The sequence below is a fragment of the Pholcus phalangioides genome, unplaced genomic scaffold (genome assembly GCF_987345545.1).
Source record: "Pholcus phalangioides strain wild (caught in Gottingen) unplaced genomic scaffold, Ppha-v1.0 ptg000027l_1, whole genome shotgun sequence".
NCBI lineage: Eukaryota > Metazoa > Arthropoda > Arachnida > Araneae > Pholcidae > Pholcus > Pholcus phalangioides.
This window is the reverse complement of record NW_028301617.1, coordinates 10502234-10525520: the sequence shown is the minus strand read 5'-3', so window position 1 is coordinate 10525520 and position 23287 is coordinate 10502234. Positions and strand designations below refer to the sequence as shown.

General features: G+C 36.6%; 1 protein-coding gene across 6 annotated transcripts in view; it reads left to right on the top strand.

Annotated features, from left to right (window-relative positions):
- Window positions 1-23287, top strand: part of stau (double-stranded RNA-binding protein Staufen) — a 33205-nt gene extending 9918 nt beyond the window's left edge. For 4 of the 6 annotated variants that reach the window (XM_089251645.1, XM_089251643.1, XM_089251646.1 and 1 more), the window contains exons 6-12: window positions 2306-2461; window positions 2674-2749; window positions 5332-5463; window positions 9006-9098; window positions 15359-15504; window positions 19830-20032; window positions 20224-23287. In XM_089251645.1, the coding sequence (XP_089107771.1) occupies window positions 2306-2461; window positions 2674-2749; window positions 5332-5463; window positions 9006-9098; window positions 15359-15504; window positions 19830-20032; window positions 20224-20344 (927 nt within the window). In that variant the 3' untranslated portion in view covers window positions 20345-23287. The remainder of the gene's footprint in view (window positions 1-2305; window positions 2462-2673; window positions 2750-5331; window positions 5464-9005; window positions 9099-15358; window positions 15505-19829; window positions 20033-20223) is intronic. The other 2 variants (XM_089251647.1, XM_089251648.1) reach the window with 1 other exon arrangement.

The following is a 23287-nucleotide window of genomic DNA, read 5'->3' as shown; positions in this document are numbered from 1 at the left end:
TGAGTAATCATATTAGTGATAGAGTGAGTGGTTGAGTTACCGACTGAGTCAGCAATCTTGTAAGTGGGTGACAGTGATTGTGTGAGTGGCAGTATGTATGACCAAGGGGTGGATGAGTTACCAACTGAGTAAGCCTAGTGATCATGTGAGCAACAGTGTGAATGACTCACTCACTTGATCAACCACTTACTTACTCACTCACTATGTATGTCACTTTGTTCAATTGTTTTTCATGAATTTTTGTAGTTGTGAGTTGTCATGTTGGTGAAATGCGGTGGCTGTGAATTTTCCAACACTTTAATTGTTGGTGATGAATTTTCTGTGCACACACTATAATAGCTATTGAAAAACTGGAGAAAAAAAAAATTTGGCATCATTCAAATTTCATAAAAGTGAAGCATTTTTTGCCCTGGAAAAAATGGTTCAAAGCACATATTTTTCAATTTTCACCAGCAAAACCCTTGCAAACAGTCCCTTCACATGTTCCCGGTTTTTAGGAAGGGTTTTCTCTTCATAACTGGGATTCCTTTTTTTCCCATGATGACAAGGAGGCCTGTATGCTTTCTTCGGGTTTTGTCACTGATAGGAAAAAACAATGACTATTTTTTTTTGACATTATTGAAGTTCAAAATAAATTTAAAAATAGCTCATCATTTGAGACCTGGCCTGTTTGGTGATATAAATGAAGAATTTTGTGATCACCCGTCACAAATTGCGTATAGATATTGAGAACACACCATTCTCCCCTCCCCCACATAATGCAGCCACGTGCCCCCTAGGCCAGTGTTTCTCAACCGCCAGGCCCTAACATCAGCAGGGCTCCCACTCGTCCTACTTTTTGTAAAGTGTCTTACTTCCTCAGTTTTGACTTACTTTTCCTACTTTTTTACCAAAACCATCAACGAAATTCATATAATTGATTTTAAATGAGGAGGGAATCATCAATATAATGCCAAGTAGTACAAAGGTAGTAGATTGTAATTAATGATTCTGCCAAAGAAATTGTATTATTTTTAAAGTTATTTGTGGGGGGAGTGGTGTATGTGGACTATTTGGCTGTTTATTAATTTTCCATTTGCTTAGTTTGAGGGTTCAATGAGTAGAGTAGTGATTAAAAACTTCTGCGTGGTTGAAAAAAAATTTTGTATTTACTACTTCATGGTCTTGGACAGTAAACATTCATCGTTCCAAATTATGGTGCACATTTTGTGTATAAGTGCAACAACAGTTAGCATAACAAAGCAATTGGGTACAGAGGCCTATTCTGGGTTTTGTGACTTTGATGATACCTGATAACATTTAATTGTCTTCTGTATTTTTAGGGAATGCAGAGGCATAAACAATATTTACAATGCTCAGCAAGGAGTTAGAAATGAAAATGCTTCATTTGTCAAAAACGATTACACTGGCATTGAGTGCTGAAATTTAAACAAATTCCTTTAAAAAAAGGGGGGGGATGAACAGCACATTAAAACCATCCGTTCATCATGATGTATTCACATCAGACCTGGTAATTTACACATTTTGCACTGTTCTTTTGAAAGTGGTCTCAAAGGAGTTCCATTCTTAAAAAACTTACGTACATGACTTCATAATTTGCTGTGCATTGTTGAAGAGAGTTCTAATAAAAACACATTCTTTTTGGAGTCTTCCACAGTTGAAGAGGGTTGACAGACTGTCTTCGACTGTGGAAGACTCCAAAAAGAATGTAATTTATATTGTGAGGGACAGAAAAGAATTACCCGTGGTTGCTAGAACACTGTTTTGATCCTAAAATTGTTTGTTACCAAGTCATTTTGGTCATTTTCCTTTAACTCGAGTCAATCTTACAGGATACTGAAATAGTACTATGAAAACAAAAAAATTAATTTTAAAATTTTTCATGTAAGTTTTTTTTAAAATATTATGCTATGATTATGTTTTCAAAGGGGGTTCCCTCCGCATCCTATTCTTTCTAATTTTTTTAGTGGGAGTCCTGCATCAGTCAAACTGCTCCATGAGTGGTTCACCGTTTCAAATTTTACCGATTTATTTCCCATCAATCGTTTGTATGATCGAGCATTCCACTCACAAAAAGAAGAAATCAACCGGGCCATGTGCTTCCAAGGGTTGAGAACACTGCCATAGACTGTGGATATTTAGCCCCTAAATAGTGAATTTACAGTGTGAAAAAAAAACCGATAAGGATCGTTCCTGGCCCTGTCATCCCTACCCTTGTGGGAACCATGGAGCACATACATTCACACACACACGAAAAATGAATTGTATGAGTACAGATGGTTACATATTTTCGTTCTTTTGATAGTGTTCTCTGGGCGATATTTCAACAACTGGAACAGGTCCAAATAAGAAAACAGCCAAACGGAACGCGGCTGATGCAATGCTGCAGAGAATGGGTTACTCCAGACCCGCTGTACCCCAAAACCAGAACAAGACACCAATAAAAACTACTGGCATTGAGGTATTGCATGGTACTTGCGATAATATTCAATTGAAAATGTCCTGATATACAATGACTCAAGTTTTAATCATAGATTACTTCACACTTTACCTTTAACAAAGTCTTATAATACAAACCTTTGATGCGTAAGATCAACATACAGTAAAACAACCCATAACGTGTAAAAACTGATTGATATATTCCAATTGATATATTATTGATTTTATTTTCAGGTACCGCAGCAGCAACTTATGTATCCTCTGCAAGATAACGACAAAGGCAGAAAAGTAACATTTTCAGACCACAACAGTGAGTACTTGAACATATTATTTATAATCAGGGTTGTTAAAAAAAATGTTTTTTTTTTGGTTTAAACCGATTTTTTGTTTTAAATAATATTAACATCGGAAACAGTAAAATTTCTGAAAAATCATTCAAATTTCTAATAATTAAGTGAAATAAAATGGTTATTAATGTAATTAAGACTATTTACATATTAATTAATCAATAAACATTTCTTACATTTTTACAAAAACCAACTTTTGCAATTTAATTATTTTTTGCTTAACTCAATGGATTACTTTGTGTTTGAAAAAAAAAATCTTTTAATGTTATTATCAACCATATAAAGATGCTTTCTTCAGTTACTTTCAGTATGCTTAATTAGGAAGCTATTTTGCAAAAACTATAATGAAAATTAGGTGAATATAACGTATTTATTGAAGCCTAAATAATGCAGATTAATTACTGATGACTTACGATATACAAGGTGATTATACAAGACTAAGGTTCTGATTTCAAAACACTGTAAAAAAAAAAAAAAAAAAATGATTGTCAGAATGACTTGAAAATTGACATGAATATTCCTGAAGAAATGGAATTTTATTAAGTAGGGGGGGGGGGGAATACTTTAAAATGTAAAATTAGTGACATCACCCAACACGTGGGAAATTTGCTTGCAGAATGGAAACAATAGTCAGTCATGGCAAAATGATAACTTAATTATAGTATTGCACGATTTCATAATTCATGGAAACATCACAAAAAAAGTGAAGTAATTGAATAAATAACTGTAACTTACTCAAGAAATATTAAATATGACATCCACCGTGTTCTGACTATGAGGTGAAAGCACAAAAATTCATGTTCAACAACAGATCAGAGTATGCCATGGTCATGGCGGAGATGCGCTTGCAGTTCACCTTTATTAAACCAAGCGCGCCCCCATGTTAATATTTCTGAGGCGCATCTAACATATAGGGGATGCGCTCAAGCTTACAATTCATCAAAGTTTGCAATCTGACCAAACCTCTATCAAGATGCACACTGCAATTCCATTCTATGACCATAGCGATGCATCTCACATTTTTAAATTCATTAAAGCCATTGATTTTTATAAAAAATTATAGATTTTTACAATTCATGCGTTGTTTTATGTTTTACGTTGCTTTTTATCATGCATAGTTTTAGTATTTTGACATGACAAAAGGATGATTTTTCTTATTTTTATATAATTTGTTTTGGCGCAGTTTGACCAAATTGGTCCTTGTGCCAGCAAATTTAAAATCCAATCCAATCCACTGCAATTCCAGCAAAGCAGCTGCTGAAGACCCGTTATGACAATAACAGGATGGCACAACACCTTGGTCAGCCGTCAGTTCACATGATCTTAACCCTTGCAACTACTGGCTGTGGAGGGGGAGGGGGGGGGGGGGGTACCTCAAAATGTTATGAACAAAGTTTGCAATCTGACCACTGGTCATATAGGAGGAATTTCGATTAAAATATCACATTATCAATATATTTACGTCAGTCTATAATATGTTGTGTATTCTGTGTATTCTTTTTTTCCCCTCTTGTATAAGTGAAAGTGAATAAATGTATTCTTCAAGGAAAAAAAATCATATAATGTGGCTCTGATCACAGTATTCGTTAGTTCTACCGGATCATCTTCATCCATTGTTGCGGAAGCTATGAGCTTTGGAAAAAAACACCTCTTTGAATGCCAGATATATAAAAAATCATTACTATTATTCTTCCGCGAGTTGCGTCTCTCTCCCTCCGTTGATTCAAGTCTAATGTAGCGCGCATGCGTCAACTGTGCTCGTCTCCGTAAAAATTATCCAATGAGCATCTACTTATCACTTAATCGTGTGGACACTTTTCTGAACAATGGGTAACTTAAAATGTAGTTACCAACTTAATCTCTTACAGCGTGTAAACGGGCCTTAAGGTAATGTACTACTAGTATACTAGTCTGTCCTTTAGGGACAGCTGCTCATAGCATGATCGTGTCACTACTGTTGCTGCTGCTTTGTGAAGGGAAAAATAAACCCTGTGCACCACTACATTTAGATGTATGATGCAATCCTTATTCATGAATTTGATAGACCATCAGAATTCAGCCAAAGGTTAGAAAATGTGAGAATGAGAAATTTTGGCTTCTGTATATAACTTTAAATAACAGATACTTTAATTTAATACACAGTAATACCCTGATTTTAATACACAGTTATACCCTGATTTACATGCCCCGCCACTTAATCGAGGTGTATGTATTGAACCATACAAATTAGTGTAGTTGTAGAAAATGAATGTGAAGTGTTGTTTGGGACTTAAATTGCTAATAAGTGAAGATTAGCGCAATCCCCAAAGCAGAATATGCCAAAATCTGTGACACACAACGATCTGGAATTTTTTTAAAGAAATGTGTAGAAAAACACTATCATGGGAATTTTTACCGCAGAACATTTTCAATCAGCTGAGGGCTCATTGCAGAACAGTGAAAAACATCCCGCTTTGGGGGGGATTATAATGTATTTTATGTTTTAGTACTGATTAGCACAGTTCAATTCGTTACTGATTTTTGCTCCTTTACCATTTTCATTCAGCTCTAGAAAAAATGGACAGTGAAGGAAAATTAGGGAGACAACTAGTGCCAGGATTATTACTGATGCCAGACTCTACTGGCATAACTTCCGATCAAAACAGTATTCAAAGTTATCAGCCATTACCCAATTCAGGTACGTTCATTTCATGATAACACAGGGTTGTAATTTTGGCCAGTCGAAACTAATTTTGACCTGCTGAAAGTAGTTAATACATTGAAATGGTCTTAATGGTGATGTAGTGGTAGTTTCAACTGTTTATTTCATATTAAATTTTAAAGTGAAATTCGTTTTTTATTTTTAACAAACAGAATTTTTTTGATTGAGAACAGGGTCCTATCCATTTTTACCAGGAATAGTTTCAACCATACATAAAACCCTGTTTCAACCGTTCTGGTTGATAACAGTTTTGATCATATTGAATGGTTTTATAGGCGTCTTTCTTCAAATGGTTAAGACAAATAGCAACCAATTTTTCCTTTCTCTTTTTCTTTTTAAATTTCACAATTTCTTTTACCTGCTTATAAATACAGTAAAACCTTAATAAGTCGTCACCTCAAGTTATTGAAAAATTATGATGGCTTAAGCAGAGTGACGACTTAAGCGGAGTTCCATCAGTTTTAATGTGCAATGTTATGAAAATCATATAAATTTAAAGTAATATGACATTTATTAAAGTATGAATCAAAATAACAATATTAATACAATTTATAGATTGTGAAAGAAAAAATAATAGCAATTTTTTATCTCTTATTACTTAAATTATTGTGGTGAAATGTACTGTACACTTTGATTTATACTAGAAATTTTTAGTTTAGACTAACAGAGCAACTGTTTGAATAAGTAGCTTTTCTTCATAACAGAACTTTCTATTGCACATTAATTTTACATATACGTAAAATTTAATTTCAGTGTTTGAATTCTTCATCAGTAGTTCATGACGCAACTACTAAGTAATCTCGAACACTTTTGACTTTGTGGAGGGGGCCCTGGGCAGGGAAAAGTAAACAGAAGGCCTCAACTTGGGGAAGAATGTCTAATTTTTTTTTAAATTTCGAGCCTTAAATATTAGTTGAGTCCATGCTTTCTATGATTATTTATTATCTGTGCCCGCGTTGCACTTTGACTTTAACTTGATTAATTTGATTCTTTGATTTACATAATTTTTGATTTCTTTGCACTATACTCCCTGCTTCCCCTCCCCCTGGGGGAGGGCGAAGTGCTTATGTTGCTTCTTGTAACAGAGCTTGGGTGTCTCTCGGTTTGTCCAGTTTCTCTAATGGAGCCCAGGCAGAAATTAGATCTAGCTTGAACAGTCCCCAACATCCCAAAAACCTTAGTCGGCAAATGAACTTCCCCAGCGTAACTTTCATTACTTAAACTGTTCCGTTTGGGTATATAGGATTTTATGGTGACTTTTAAGCATATGGCAATGCTGTTAACAAGCTCTTTTTTTAATGGGAGCCATAAATTTAGTCTGTTCCTTTTTCTCGAACTTTTTCATAGTGACGACTTGACCAAAATTAGCGACGGGTAAACGAGGGTTTAATAACATTGTGGTCTATGAGAGCTCAAAGGGTCTGAAGCAAAATGACGACTTAACGAAGTTTTACTGTATTTTAACTTCACGCCATATTTTATTGTTATGAGGTGGAGTTTTTGGACAATATGGCAAATTTGGTTTTTATTATTGTAATGTCCAAAACCTTGGTAACCCTGATTTGTATTGATTTGGCTTTTTTTTTATAATTCCTGCCATGTTTTTATAATGAATTCAATTTTATTCAAGTTAACAGAGTAAAACTTCACTCAAATACTATTGAGTTGGTTGAAACTGGTTTTGACCAGGATGGTTAAAACCACCCCTGTCAAAACTGATACAACACTGTGATAAAAGTTTTATATTTGAGTAAGGTTAAATACAGGGCTTATGAGAACAAACAATGTACAGAGATGCCAATGGCGTGCTATAGCGCATCAAATACTCAGAATTTCGGAAAAGGACGCATATAAAAATTTGATTCATGTGCCCCACAAGGGCGCATTCTTTCCTTGTTCCAAGAAGAAGAAAAGTAGAGAGAGAAACTTTCTTTCTACCATCTATCGTGATCACATGACCTTGAAAAAGTTTTTTTATAACTTTGAAGTACAAATGAAGCTGTACTGTATTGTATTGATATACACACGGGTTTTTGATGAATAAGATGATTGATATCTGGTTGCATCCTTGAATGAGGGGCTGTATATCAAATTTTAAAATTTTGGAGTTTCTGTTCCCCTGCGGGTTTTCTCTCCTCTGGTTATATACCGGAAATTGTGGTACTTCTGCGGCTATTTACCTACATTCAAAGACAGTGTCTATACAGCGTAAATTTGCCTTATTCCTACAAGATTGCGAATGCATATTTTTTTGAAAAATTGTAAAGGATTGGAACTGCCATTCAAATTGTTGGAAAATTTTTTGAGATCATTTAAAAAAAAAAACCAAATCTGTAACACTCTACCTTGAATATCCACAGTTTTGTCATCTAGCTGCTATGCTGTAGTCACAGTTTTGCATCGCAAAAATCACGGCTGGAATTGGCTTTTGAAGGGGTACAGGGATATAATTCTTCACAGACAGTTTGACTCACGAACACTCAAAAACCAATTTTAAATTAACAAATAGTTTAAGAATGTATTTTTTTTCCAATATTTTAATTTTCTACAAAAATATTTTTAATTTCTGATCTTCTTAGAGGATGCCATATCCCCCCCCCCCCCTCCCGATTTAGCTTTTGGTGAAATTTAGGTTTGGAATCTGCGATTGTGCAGTGGTAATTGGCTAAAAATGTGATTTTTTTTTCTAAGGTTGTCCAACTTTGAGTTGGCTATTCCTTTGAAAAAAGCTCTAGTTGTGCCATGATGATTACACAGACCTACAACACATGTGTGTACATTAAATTTCAAATCCACGCATTATGCCAATTTGGAGGATAAGATGCACGGCTGCAACTGGGGAAAGGGCAGGCAGGTCTGATGCCCCGGGCTCTGGAGTGGAGGGGTGTGCCAAAATTCACCCTTCATAATTGCTTCTTCTACATTACATGGAGGCACCAAAATGCCTGCTTGCCCAGTTTGAGAAAGTGTCTAGTTGCGGCCCTGGATAGATGGTATCACCTACTGAGCATAAAACACACCAAATGTTGGGCACATACTCACAAGCACACTGTTAAGTTTATAAATTTTGAAAATAAGTAGGGAATATGTAGACTGTTTATTTCCACCTAAGTGTAGGACTACCATAGCATCACTTTACCTAGGGAGCCCATGATGTTGAGATGGCCCTGAATAGAACTTGGACTAGCAGGGAGCTTAATAAATTCCAGCCCAGTGGTCGGAGACCAATCTCATTTGCAAAATTTTCATTCAGTATAAATTCATTGAAAAAATCCAATATGTATAAAGGATCTTGCTTCTAGATGAGGGTCGAAGACTGGGTAAGACAGGAGAGCCACGAGTAAAAAAATGTGGTTCAAAAGGGGCCATGGGCAAAAAAAGGTTAAGAAACACTGCTGTAGAGTATCATTGATTTCATTGAATTTGTGTTGCAGCATTAATATTTATGTTGAAATTTGGTAGTATCCTATCCTCTTTTGTTTCATATTTTTATTTTTATTCATGTTCTAATTTTTCAGCTGGACTGAATAGAGCTCCTGGTGGACCAGTCCAAAATATCAACTCGATAACCATGCAGACATCGGCAATTGCAAAGGAGCTTCTCGACTCAGGTATCTTTCTTTTAATTTTTTAAAATAGAAATATAAAAATTGTGAGTATGGTTTTTTTTGGTGCTATGATTATGTTGTGTGTAACCCCTCCCCCCCCCCCCACTTCCTTTTTCTAATTTTTTGATCACTTTTGTCGCGCCATCATTTTCTGCAAACAAGGGCCTATTTATTGCAGATTCTGAACAGCAGGCTTGTTTTTTATACTCATCGAGGGGTTGGTGCGCTAACCCCTCGGTGGGGGACTCCCTGCGGTAGCATTTTTTTCTGCGGTCATGTTGTTTCTGTTGTACCCATGTGTCAGGAAAGTTTTCTGGCAAGGACGTATCGAACTCGCAACACCTCTAAACATCCTTTGTTACTTTAGGTGAGTATCTTATCGACCTGGGCTACCACGTCACATTAATTTTTTGAGTGAGAGCCCTTCCTTTGTCATCTTTCATGGTAGTAGGCAAATCTTAAATTATTGCATTAGCAAACCACACTTTCTAAAACCATTTCAACTGTCCAATAATCAGTGGTCAGACCATAATTGAAGGTAAACAAATTTGAATTTTGGAAGGGTGGAAACTCATTTGAGCAGGGTTTTAGGCACAGTAGTCCAGATCGGTAAGTATCTACTTTTCTACCATATTTCCCCTTGAAAAAGTAAGATCGCACAAAGATGAGAACTTGAGAAGATGTTATTACATAACATCTTCTTGTTAATTGTATTTTTAATTGGGTTGCTGTATTTTTGAAACATATGACATCCATATTTTTATGGGCATCTTTTTATCAGCCACCTCGTTGGGCATTTTGCTGCCAAGTCTCCTGAATTTTAACTTCATCTCTCAACCTTCTGAAAAGTTCTTAAATTTCCCAAATTTTTACGAAAATCACAAAAAATCTCTAATTGTCCCTAAAAATTCCCCGCTTCATTTAAAAAGAATCCTTGCTTCTAAAAAAAATTCTTAAATAATTTCTTGTGGGGCAAAAGATCTTTTGCCTCTGTTTCTTTTTCCCCTTTCGAAATGATGCAGGGCTCGGCACGGGTCACTTTTTTCCCTAAAAGTCACTTTTTTAGAAGCTGGTCACTTTTATTACCTATTTTCGGGCCCAGGTCACTTTTTCCACTTTTTTTAGCAAGAAAACCTAAGTCTCGCGCTCTTTTCCGCTGTCAGTGTTTTTCTTTTCTTCAAGGAGGAACTTTACCGGTTCAAGGTCGCTAATTTTCTCCCTCCCTTCATTGAACTACGATCGTACAAGGAACCCCTATATATATATATGAAGGCGTCTTTATCTTCCCGGGAGCATACCGTGTGACGTCAGCATAACTTGATTTCAAGGCGCTTGGAAAGAAAGCTCCTTATACTTGTAGTTAAAGAGTCGTCATTTTATGGAAAAGCCGGTCGGAAAAAAATAGCGTAAAAGGCTTATTTACAACAAAGAATTTTTTCCCCTACTCTACTACCATTCTTTCTTATTTCCCCACTCATTCTTTCATTTTCATCTTATTTTAAAATTGATCCTTTATTTTATTTGTTTTAAAAAGTTTTAGTCCTAAGGGCCGAATTCCTTTCTTAGAGCATCGAGCAAGTTACATTTGTCGTTTGTTCTATCGTTACTTTTATTAATTTTTTTTAATATTTGAAATGACGATTTAAAGGCTCATTTACATTGAGCGAGTTTATAAAGAGAGCCCGTGCAGAAACTAACTTACGCGCAGCGGGAGAATACCAAAGCGCGCCTATTAAAGATGCGTACTATTAATACGTATTAAGCGTATTATTAGTACGCTTTGGAGAATTGAATTTCACTTGTAGCTGGCCAACGTTAAAGAAGCTCGCAAGTATTTTGAATTTACTTACAATAAAAAAAAAATCATCCGACTGAAAAACGCGATCTATCTAGAAATAAAATTCGTACTATTTTTCTAACTGGATTTAAATCTCAGCAAGAAACCGTAGCCCCAGATATGATCGAAAGGAGAACTATTTATGAAAAGATCACAGAATCCTGCAATTCAACGTTTATGGAAGGATGACGTCACTCTCCGCTACCATACGAAGGTTTTTAACAACTGGCTGTTGCGAAGATATATTTTGGAAAGAGAAAATTCAACTGCCCCTGCTGGGAATCGAACCCACGTCCTTTCACTTTCCGGTCGAATTTTCTCTTTCCAAAATATATCTTCGCAACAGCCAGTTGTTAAAAACCTTCGTGTGGTAGCGGAAAGTGACGTCATCCTTCCATAAGTCGCCATCTGGTGGCAGCGTCAGCAGTTGTGAGCTTGGCCTGAGTCTGGTCTGGCCGTCCATGTACGGTCCTTTTCAGTGTACACGAGCTCCAAGGAAAGATTGAGAGATTCGTTGCCTCTGTAGTCTAGTGGGTTCGATTCCCCGCAGGGGCAGTTGAATTTTCTCTTTCCAAAATATATCTTCGCAACAGCCAGTTGTTAAAACCTTCGGATTCAACGTTTAGTTTAACCAAATAAGATGAAAATTGGTCATCAGGCTGATGAAAACTCAGTTAATGTGCATGCGAGCCGTACATAGAGGTGGATTTAACGGTGGGCACAGCGACCGCGCCTTTGGCCCCTACTTTATACTTTTTTCCTAATTTAAGGGGCGTAATATTAATTTTTTTTTATGCCCGGGGCCGTCAACAACTGACCTTTATCCGCCTCTGGTCGTAACTTAATTTAGAGCATCTTCACGATGCTGATTGTTGACTTAATATCGACATATTGCGCTCCATTCTCGGTGTTGTGTAAAAAAAGCCTTTTTAGACCTCGGAAGTTATTACAACGTTTTTGTCTCGAGTCGCTGTTATGACCGCAATAGGAGAGGGCGGGGTCTGGTTCCACGGGTGTTGAACGAGGAAGGGTGCCGAGTTTACTCTTTTTCCGTTAAAAAAATGGATACCGGCCCCGGGCGATAGTAAATTTTCGTTCGTACTTGCGGTGCGGGTTGCTACATACCGTGATCAAATCCAAAACACGGGGGGGGGGGGGCAATGCCTCGAATGGAATTTTTGATGGAATGGTATATTTAAGAAAAGGAAATAAATTCCTTTGCAAAATTATCGAATTTCACAGTCAAGGGGCAGTAAAATTACGTTTCCCCTCCAGAAAAAATATCGTATTACGGCCATGGTAAATCGGGTGCCCCGGGTGGGGGTGAATTCACTGTTTTTGTTCGTTGAAAATTACGGGAGGAGTCAGAGCTAACGTGGCGACTTTTTTTCGCATTAAAATAGGTAGCCCTGACAGCGGCATCCATAAACTGTATCAACCGCATTTATAAACCCCGTATGTCGTTGATTCGAATTTTGTGTTCATTTTATCCTAATTTTCCGTATTTCCCGATATATTTCTATCGATTTTCGCATATTTGGTTGATTCATGTTATAAATTATATATTTTTTTGTAATTTTATGTGGCCTTTGTCAGCCATCTTGAATTGACCGCCGCAAAACGGCGATTGGTTGGCGCGGAAAAAAGTCGCCACGTTGGTGCTTACAAGGTTCATGGGAAATTTACCGGGGAAGACCGCGGAGTCTTTTTCTGTTAAAAATTACGAGGGGGGGGGGGCAAAATTATATTGTTTCTGGGTAAAGTAGTAAATGTTTTTTTTGCTAGGGGTGTATGTTGTGTGTAAAAAAAAAGAAAAATATGTATTTACAAATTTTTCTCTCAAAAGCCAATTTCAAAACTGATTTATTTTCTCCCTCGCCCAAGGGAGGGTATTATTTTGGAGCCCCCTCCGCCTGTAAAAGAGTAGACCCACCCACCCTTCCCAGTCCAGCCATAGGTGCAGATAGACTTGAAGGTCTTAGAGGTGCGGCAGATGACAATTGATATACATCATGTATACATCAGTAGGCTCTGCCATTGACGTTGGGGGGAGGATGGATTGCCCTCCCTCAACGTATAAGGGGCCGTTCAAGTATTACGTAAGCAAATTTTTAGCCATTTTTGACCCCCCCCCCCCTTGGCAGCAAAATTTCTTCATCAGCTCTGCCCCTCTGAATCCTAACTCATATTTTCATAAAGGGTGGTTGATGACGTAAGCATTATCGAAACCAACCCCCCCCCCATCGATGATGAGGTAATACTTGAACGGCCCCTAACAATTAAAATAATTTAGTTAATTTAATAATTTAAATAATTTATTTAATTCAGTAGTTTAAGTAATATTTTAATTTAATAATTTAAAATATTGTTTAAAATGTAATTTTAGTTTTTTTTTAAATCAATCATTATAGTAAATTTCTTAAAATTTGTTGGAAGATATTATACAAACCTAATTATGTAAATCAATTTGTACTAGTTAAAAAAAGTACATTTTGTATACTGTCATTCATAGCATAACATGAATGAAAAATCCACTAGAATGTAGATGGGACAAATTCTCTCATCAAATTTTGTGTTATTTCATTTTTTTTTCCTTCTTTGAATGTGAAAATGTTTTCTCGTTTTGAAGTTTTTCCGGCTTAAATTGATTTTAAGATGGGTTGTGGATAGCAATATGGGGGCCATTCAAGTATTACATAAGCAAATTTTTAGCCATTTTTGACCCCCCCCCCTCCCGTCAGCAAAACGCTGACCCCTCTCCCCCCCCTGTCAGCAAAATTTCGTCATCAGCTCTGCCCCCCCTGAATCCTAACTCATATTTTCATAAAGGGTGGTTGATGACGTAAGCGTTATTCAACCTCCCCCCTTGTCATCAAAAGTCAGCAAATCGGAAACCCCCTCCCCCCCATCTATGATGACGTAATACTTTAACGGCCCCTATGGGGAGGGGAAAGGCATTGCTACTGTTACTTAGAAAGGATGTAATGTTACTCTCTCACACATAGTTGTTGATAAATTTGATAAGTTATTCAAAACTTTTCTGGTTAGCAGAATGCATTCGAGTTTGATTTATTTCACACTATTATGTAAAAAAAGCAATTTCGATGAGCTCCATTGAAATACAAAGTTTAGTGAAAACTAAATTCAATTTCAATTCATTCAATTTGGTAATAATCAAAATTCATTGTCCATTTGGTCTCTTTCTAAAATTATTTTGGTCACTATTGGGTCACTTTTTAAACATTTTGGTCACTATTTGCTCACTTTTTTAAACAATTTGGTCACTATTTTCACTATTTTTGAGGCCATGATCCGTGCTGACCCCTGATGATGTCACACATTGTAAATGGGTGGAAATTCTTTTTTTAAGGAAGTTTTACAAACCCTCTGATGGTAACAAGAAAGTTGTTTGTCTTATCATGCAGGGAAATAGCTTAGCGGCAAATGGTGACGCGCATGGGGTTAAAATTCCTCTTTTGTTGAAGTTAAGTACGTGTGATAGTGAAACATGAATACTGATAAGCAAAAAAATATTCAGTCAGTTTTAAAGGTACTTATTCCCCGGTGAATTTCCTTTCATCAAACGTTCCAGAAAAAGACAGACTTTTTCGTTTTGTACAAGTTGTGTTAAAGACATAAACATCGGTCATGGGGGGATAGTGGCTATAATGGTGGAAAGACTGATATCATCACCCATGTGAAATCAGAAAAACATCAAGCAAGTGTCACAAATAACTCAGTGTTTTTTAAAACTTGACGCTTTTTTTCGCTTCATCTTCCAATGATTTTGGGGTCATTCATGCAGAATATTTGTTCACATCATTTCTGATTAAACACAATATTTTCTTTTACATCGCCATTGAAGTTTTGGCCTTCAATTTCACTTGTTTTTTGCGTAGGGATTTTATTCCCAAGGGTTTAACTTCCATGTGTTTAAAATCCCTATTTTATTTGACTTCAATTTTTGAGTAGGGATTTTATTCTCTTACGTTTTAACTTTTATGTGTGGAAAATCCCTATTTTATTTGAAAAAATTCCTTTTGTATTTATTAGGGAGTGGTTTTAGTATAAAATACAGGTCCGTTTGAAAATCTCCCTAATTTTCATTTTCAAAAGTTGGCAGCTATGGCATAAGTCTCGCACCAAGCAACTGAAGTCATAGTGGTCAAGTCATTCTGAATTGCCTATAATCTGAAGGTCCCACTCCTTTGTATGCATGACTCTGGTGCAGCAAAAATAGTCAAGTGAACAGTGTTTGCATGGTTTAGAATGAGTTCCGAGAAATTTGACATTGCGTTGATTTGTCTGTGCATTTAAAAAAAATCATTTTATCTTGGATCATTAACTTTTAGAATAATTTTGGTAAATCATTTCGTAGCTTACTTCGGAAGTTTTCTAACTCTGATTAATTCTGATGGATATTCAGGTGTCTCTCCAACTGCAGATGCTTTGAGGATGTCTGGGCACAAACCGATCATACCGCATCAGCAACCGAGTGTGCGACCTAAACAACAGCTCTTGTATTTAGCAGACGTACTTGGCTTCCAAGCAAGGTTTACAGATTTTCCTAAGGTAACTGCTTTTATAAGTTTTTTTGTATGCATGAATAAAACAAGACACAAACATGTTACGAATATAAAAATATATGATGGTTGTTTGATAAATAAGGTGGGAACAGCTGTCGTATGGTCCGTCACTTGGCGATTATTTGGCGCCACACATGTCTGATGGCCCGACGAAGAGTCGCCAAGGCCGTCAGACACTACGGACGCCGAAAAAAAACATCAGCATGCAAAACATAATAGAAACCACCAAGCATAAAAATCGAAAAAAATTACACTTGGCCCATTTTTTTAATAATAAAAAGATCGGGGCATAAGGAATTCGGGGCATAAATATTCTACGTATTAAAACTAAAACCCGGACCCTTTTTTTTAAATAAACGGATCCGGGCATGTTGAATAAATATTCTATGCACTAAAACTAAAACCCGGACCCTTTTTTTAATAACGGATCCGGGCATGAAAAATTCTGGAGGTTCATTTTAAATAATAAACCGATAAAACGGAAGGCATGGCAATGGATTAATAACTAATAAATACAACAAAATAATAAAACGGTATGATACAACCTGAGCAGTAGATAATAATCCGTAATGACGCAAGCTACAGAAGGGAGGAATAATAATGAGAGAGAGAGAGACGCGCTGGAAATGGAACAACGGCTGCTTAGAATTTTTGAAAAAACGCGGTGAACAAAAGAAAAATCCTGTTTGGTGAAGCCAGCGCCATCTAGTATCACCCAACGAAACCGGAAAAGTGTTAAAAAAATACGACAACCCAGAGAAGCATTATGACGATCTTGGCGACTTATCGCGAGAAAAAAGTCGCCAAAGTCATGGCGGACCATACTGCATCTGTTCCATAAGGTGGAAAAGGGTGGAGTGTTTATCTCTTTTTTTCTTTTTTTGAAAAAATTGTTTTATTTTCAACGTGGTCTTCAAGTTTCACACACTTTTTCCAATTCCATTAAAATTTCTTTATCCCATCAAAAAATTTCATTTTCTTTAATTTCTCAAAGCAGTCATTTACAGCTGCAATGGCCTCTTCAATTGATTTAAAAAAAAATTCCCACCAAGAATGCAGTTGGACTATTGTAATGGTGTATCTATGAGATTGGGGGTATCTATGGGGCATTAGGGGGTGGGCCATGTTAAGATAAGTGTTTTTTTGTGTGCGTTAGTCTTGGTCGTTTCATCTATAGCTGTTCCATATTTCCCAGAAGTGCGGCATAATGTTCTGCAATTATTGCTTGACCCTTCTGGAAGTGGTCTAAAAATAGATGGCAGGTGGCATTACACAGAAACAAACTTCACGTCAGGTGCACAACACGGACACACACACATTCCAGCGTGTACCGATTCACCCTCAAAGCTGAATGTTTTGCATTGTCCTTCAGTAAAAATTCCAATAATAGTGTTTTCGACATTTTTTTTTTAAATTCTTCCAGATTGTTCTGCAGTAGCACTGATTGTTCTTCAACGTATGTCACAGATTTCAGCATATTCTGCTTTGGGTCCAATTTGTTAGAAGTTCTGCAGGTGAACATTGACGAGGTGCATGTGTAGTTTAGTAGTAGTATTGGAAGTGGTCTATATAGAAAAAATGCCTTGTGAGAATCCCAATTTGGCCATCACTTTTCCAGCAGACAAAACAGTCTTTGCCTTGTTTGATGCTGCTTCACCATGTTCCTCACAGTGTTTGGACTGTTGTTTTGACTCTGGTGTATAGTGGTGAGTCCATATTTCACCCATAGTCGAAAATACATGCCGAAAGTCTTGAGGGTTATGATCAAACATCTTACGAATATACGATGGTGGTTTGCTAAATAAGGTGGAAAAGGGGGGAGTGTTTATCTCTTCTTTTTTTTTGGAACAAATTGTTTTATTTTCACTGTGGTCTCTCAAGTTTCACACACTTTTTGCAATTCCGTTCAAATTTCTTTATCCCATCAGAAAATTGCATTTTCTCTAATTCTTCGAAGCAGTCATTGATAAATCTTTTAAACATTTTTTTGCGTTCCCTATTGATCAATCGTGAGCAATCTAGCACCCATCTTGTGCAAAGCTTTTTCATTTGTCATACAGAATATTGTGAGCTCAATCTGTTCAGACTTCAGACGGCATCAACATCAGCTATCTCACTTGCATTCACTCTGTGATCTTCCATGATGATACCATGGAATTTTTCAACAATTTCTAGGGTGGTTGCCTAAACCAAGTGATAGATGTTCTTCTGTCTGTGTGTGTGTGGGGGTGGGGGGAGGCATTTTAATTTGTTGATCCAAAAATAAATGGTCTTTAAATGATGGTGCAGAGTCCCCCAGGAACTTAGTCAATTCAGCTTCGATCTGGACAACCTGCAACTATTTTAGCTAAGAATGTTCCCCCACCACCAAGGTACTTATTGTTTCCAGAGTAACTGCTAAAATGCAAACTTGGAACGATGATAAAAAATGTCACAAAGCCCTTTGGGCTCAAACGTGTTGCAAGTTTGGAAGAGTGGTTGTAATTGGGTGCAGACTAAGTGATGCAGTGGTAAGACTCTCGTCTTCCACCATTGAGGTTACCGTCAAAGTCCACAGTTTCAAATCCGGGGGGGGGGGGGGGAGAAGAACGTACAAAAACAAGTTCTTTACCTACAGAGTCGGGGCCAACTGTCAGTATAGATGGCACTTTCATTCCCCACCCACCCACCCACCCAACTCCACTTGTAAAATATTGCCTTATGGTGATGTATGATCAGAGTTGGTGTGTGGGTGAAGTAGTTGTAATATTCACAGCTTTTTGATGTGAAAAAGTGCAGGATGGTGCATTTTAACTATGTTTCTTGCTATAAAAATGCATGATGTAGGCTTTGCAGTGCTCCTATTTTTCCTACTTTTTTTTATTTTTTTAGAAATGTCCCCCATTTTCCTACTTTTGCAGCAATCGTCCTTTTATACTCTTATTCCCTCCTACTATTCCTATTTTATCCCTCCCTCCCTCCCTCCCTTTTTTTACAGCCAATATCTCACTATTAAAATTCTGAGGAAACCGCAAAATGTCACTGCTTTCCCTTCCTTTTTGACATGTTTTATTCACATCACAACTTGCTACTGAAAAAGAAGAGGAAAAAAAAGAATTTTTTTCAGTTCCACTGGAGTAGGGAGCGACGACAAGCATATATTTTCGCCGCTGCGCCTCAGTCAAAGTGCTAAAAACTGAAGTTCAGTGGGGAAAGTGGATCTGTTTTGCAGATCCGTTGCTGTGAATAAGAAGGCAAAAAAGGGGGAAGTGGGGGAACAGGCTCTGTCCACACAGGAGAGACCACGTTTCTCTCCCGAGGATCTCGTAATCAGCATTCATCCCTAAAGCCAGGTTTTCCTAGGAGTAGGCTTTTTGCACCATGTGAACCAAACTAGATCATTTCGCGTTGGCAGAAATGTGTTACATCAGCGTTTCTCAACCTTTCTGAACTCAAGGACCCGTAAAATGTCTGAAACCACTGCCAGACCACTTCCGTATTGTAGGACATTTTTGTATTTTTAGTTGCTCCAAATTGTTTTATACATTTTTAGCGATTCTTTTCAGGTTTGAATGTTTCACGAACCTGACGGGTGAAGCATTTAATTTTTTGGGTTTTTTTTTTCTTTTCTAAATTTGGATGCCAATCGATGGCCTTTTTCATTTAAATTAACTTACTTGAATTTGTAATGTTTACTAAAATCGTGAATAACCAGTGTTTTTTCATAACTTGTTACAATAATTATACCTGTAAATACAAATATTCATCTTGCATGGTTGTAAGGTTCAAAGTTTTTTCCTCAATTTTTCAGGGATTTTAACTACAACAGAGGAATTTTGTAGACTTATGGGAATGTTTTTGATGGCAATTGGCGACACCCGATATTTTACCATATTTATGATCTAAGTTCCCCCTTATTTTTCTGAATGAAATATGGTCATATAGCCATTTCAGTGTTTTTCGCAAATAAATTTTTGTTTACTGCGATTTTGTAGCTTGCCCTTTATTTCCCCCACCCTTCACCCATTTTTGGTGTAATTAGCCAACTTGTTGTAAATTTGCGTCTTTTGACTACAATTAGTGATATCCCGTATTTAGGGAATCAAAATTTCCAGCATTTTCCTTGATGATGTATGGCGAACCTAAATATGAAGATAGATTTTTTTATTTCAACCCATATGGATATTATTAATATCATTTACAGCAAATGAATCAGTTAGAGCCGAATTATCAAATCTGCCTGTGGACCACCTATGCCATTGTCAGGGACCAGAGGTTGGACGTTTCTTTGTAATACTCAGTTTTACATAATTTTTATTTATTTATTTTCAGAATAATGACAGAGAACACTTTTCTTTGGTAACTCTAACCACACAACCACCATTGATCAGACACGGAGCTGGCACCACAATAGAAGCGTCGCATGATCAAGCAGCTTTGATTGCCCTGCGCTCCCTTGCTGAGATTGGCATAGAGGCTGTTACAGATAGTTCCAAGAAAGAAACTGCTAATGCAAACCTGGGATCTGGAGAAAGGTAAAAACAAGAATTATTATTGTTTTTTTTTAAGGTCTCATCTGATTACCATCGATTGGGCAAACCCGTGAGATTCTTTTCAGGTTTGAATGTTTCACGAACCTGACGGGTGAAGCATTTAATTTTTTGGGTTTTTTTTTTCTTTTCTAAATTTGGATGCCAATCGATGGCCTTTTTCTTGTTTATTCTAGGATTTACCTAACCGCTGGACAAGGCACTGCACCCAAGTTGACGAATTCGTCAGTCGCTGACCTTGGCAACAATCCGAAAACCGGACAGAGCCTACCTGTTGCTGCCAAGGACAGTCACTAAAATAAAAGCCAAAAACAAAAGAACCAAGGGGTGATAGAGAAAAAAAAAATTTTTTTTGGGAGGGCAGAGTGAGGCTCACGCTCGACGCAAGCCATAAGTTGAGCTGATGCTGTCGAGCTTGACACCTTTTCTCGTCCCCCCTGCTCTTAATGTCTAGCTCCCCTTAACTCGAGTTTTTTGCATGATCACATGTGAAGACAACAAAGCCTACCTTGAGGCTCTATTTAATAACCACTCTATATATATATATATAACATATAGTCTTTAGAGTCTGGGCGAACTATATGCGAAGGCTAACTCTGCCATGACGGAGGTAAGAATGGCGGAGAAGCGTATATATATATATATATCCATATGTGTGTTACTTATATGAATCTGCGATGTCTTTTTAACATTGATTCAGCTGAATATAATATTAGTCTCGATTTGTGCGCTTCTTTTCATTATGCAGTGAGGTATTTGCTGTGTGGTGTTTCGTGCACGCAAAACTGACATTCTTATGCACATAGACTGTAGATTTTTTGTAGTTGATGGCTGGCAGATGGCAGCACATGTAATACATCTAATTGCACGTGAATGTTCATGTATGTTGTGTGACCGTTTGTTCTTTTTCTTTTGCTGAGCTTTTTTAAGTTGTGAGGTGTAACGGCTGAGCAAAGTCATATTTTGTAAGTGACGTTGCATTCTGTATCGGAAAACGATTAGAAGATTTCGCAGTCTTGTGGGGTTTCTTTTTCAGTTTATTGCATAACATTTTTTAAATTGTGGATCTTGTGGTGTCATTGCCCGTTTTCAAATAAATCTTATGGCTTATGTGCATATATTGGCAGTAGCAAAAACTTCACTAGTTGTTTAGGCATTTACTCCCGTTCCCCCCTATTAAATGGCTGTGCGTAAACTGCAGCGTTTTCTAGCACAATAATTATCTATGTGTGTGTTCTTTGCAAAGTATTCAATGTTCGAACATTGGGGTGTTCCGCACGTGAGTATTGGCTGGGTAATGCGGGAAAATGATAAAACACTTGGTATATGGTACCCGTTTTCAAGAGTTTTTTGGTAAATTAAGCACAAGCGTGAAAGCTTTGTATTCATCGAGGATGTTCAGAAAACTGTTTGTCATTGATCAATTATTATCGTTACTACTCACGTACGAAACACCTTGTGTGAAATATTTTAAAAATGTAACTTTGTGGTCCCATGGCAGAAGTTGGCTAAACTATCAAAATAATAATCGAAAACGAATGTGCTTATTCATCGTACGATATATATATTAATATACACACTTATGTATTTCTATGTGTCTCGTCAGATTATTAGAATTTGATTTGATTGTGCTGATTTGTAGCATTATATATTCCAGAAAGGGCAATACAGCTGAATTCATTTTTTTTTAAATCTTCCGTTTTAAGTGTTGGCTGTGATTAAAGCGACATAACTCTAGGCAACGTATAGCTCTAACTACTAGAGTGGCACCAACTTTGGTTGAAAAATTGGCGATAACCTGAGAAAGAGATATTAAATTTGACTTTTTCATCTTGTAATGCAACATTTCTATCACTAGCTTTCGAGGTTCGGAAACCATACTCAAGCAATTAGAAACCAAGATATGGAATTTTAATATAAATGAATTTCATCCAGAGAATAGCTGAATTCAACTGACAGCTGTATAAGAGAGAACTATGATATGAATTAATGAAGATATTAAGAGTATTTTTTACTTGCAAAATTATTTACGGAGTGTTTCTATCTATTCATGCATTATAATGATAATTAGGAAGAAGTATTGTCTTTGCCATTTGAGATGAGCTAAATGATGATAATTCATGAGCATGATAATTCAGACATGTTTCGAAACTTTCCACAATTTATCCTCAAAACTTCTCCAAAAGTAGTTTTTTCTTTCGAATATCTGACCTATCTCGAGGTTGCATGTTTGAAGTAAAAAAACGGGGGGGGGGGGAAAGAATAGTTAACTCGTTACCGATCCTTGAAGGATTCCGAGTCATACACATCAAGGCTGAGATAAGAGAGACCTAACAGGCTCATTTAGAATGTTTTCCCCTATCTTTTTGTTATAGTCCAAATTACTGGTGCCATTGTAATCTATGCAGCAAGATTTCACAATTAAGTGCTATCAACATGACGTTTGAATTCGTGGCGCCATCGGTTACAACTGTGACAGATTTCCCTTAAAAATAAAATTATTTCTGTGAAATCAGTTACTGTGATACATGGCTTTAAGTTGTGTGTTTTAATCGTGGCTGCACTCTCGACTCTTGTATGCTATGTGATTCTAAAGATTGTTATATTGTTGATTTTTGTTACGTTTATTTTTAGAAGTTTTTTTTAATCAAGTTCGGCATTGCATTTTATATTTAGGTTTGTTTAGAACGATGATGCATGAATGCATTTGAGTTTTTTTTTTTGTTATTGTGAGATTTTTGGTCACAATTATCAGTGACGAATAAATGTATGTAGCCATATTTTGTTTTTATTGAAAATCTGTGCAATCAAATGATATGCGCGTGAGACGAGGTCATTTTGAGGGTAATGGAGATTTTGTTTTATTCTGATTTTGATTGAGCTCACTTCCCCCCTAATTCTGTTGTGATGGGCTGTGCTCATGTTTTTCGATGACGATTCAGTGAAAAACTTTTATGTGTAATAATGATGATGCGCTATTCAAATAATCTTTTGTTTTATTTATTTATTTTTTTGGATCGAACAAGGTTCCACAATATTTAGATTGATTGAATAATTCGTATTTTTTTTTTTTTTTGCAATATTTGTCTGCTGTATTGCCCTTTTATATATAAAGTTTGGTTATTATTATTTTTTCTTCTTTTTTTTCTTGAATGATACAACTAGCTTGTTGTCTTCATGTCTAATCATTCTTTGTTAGTAGAAAAAATGAAAAGATAATTAAAAAGAAACTTAAATACA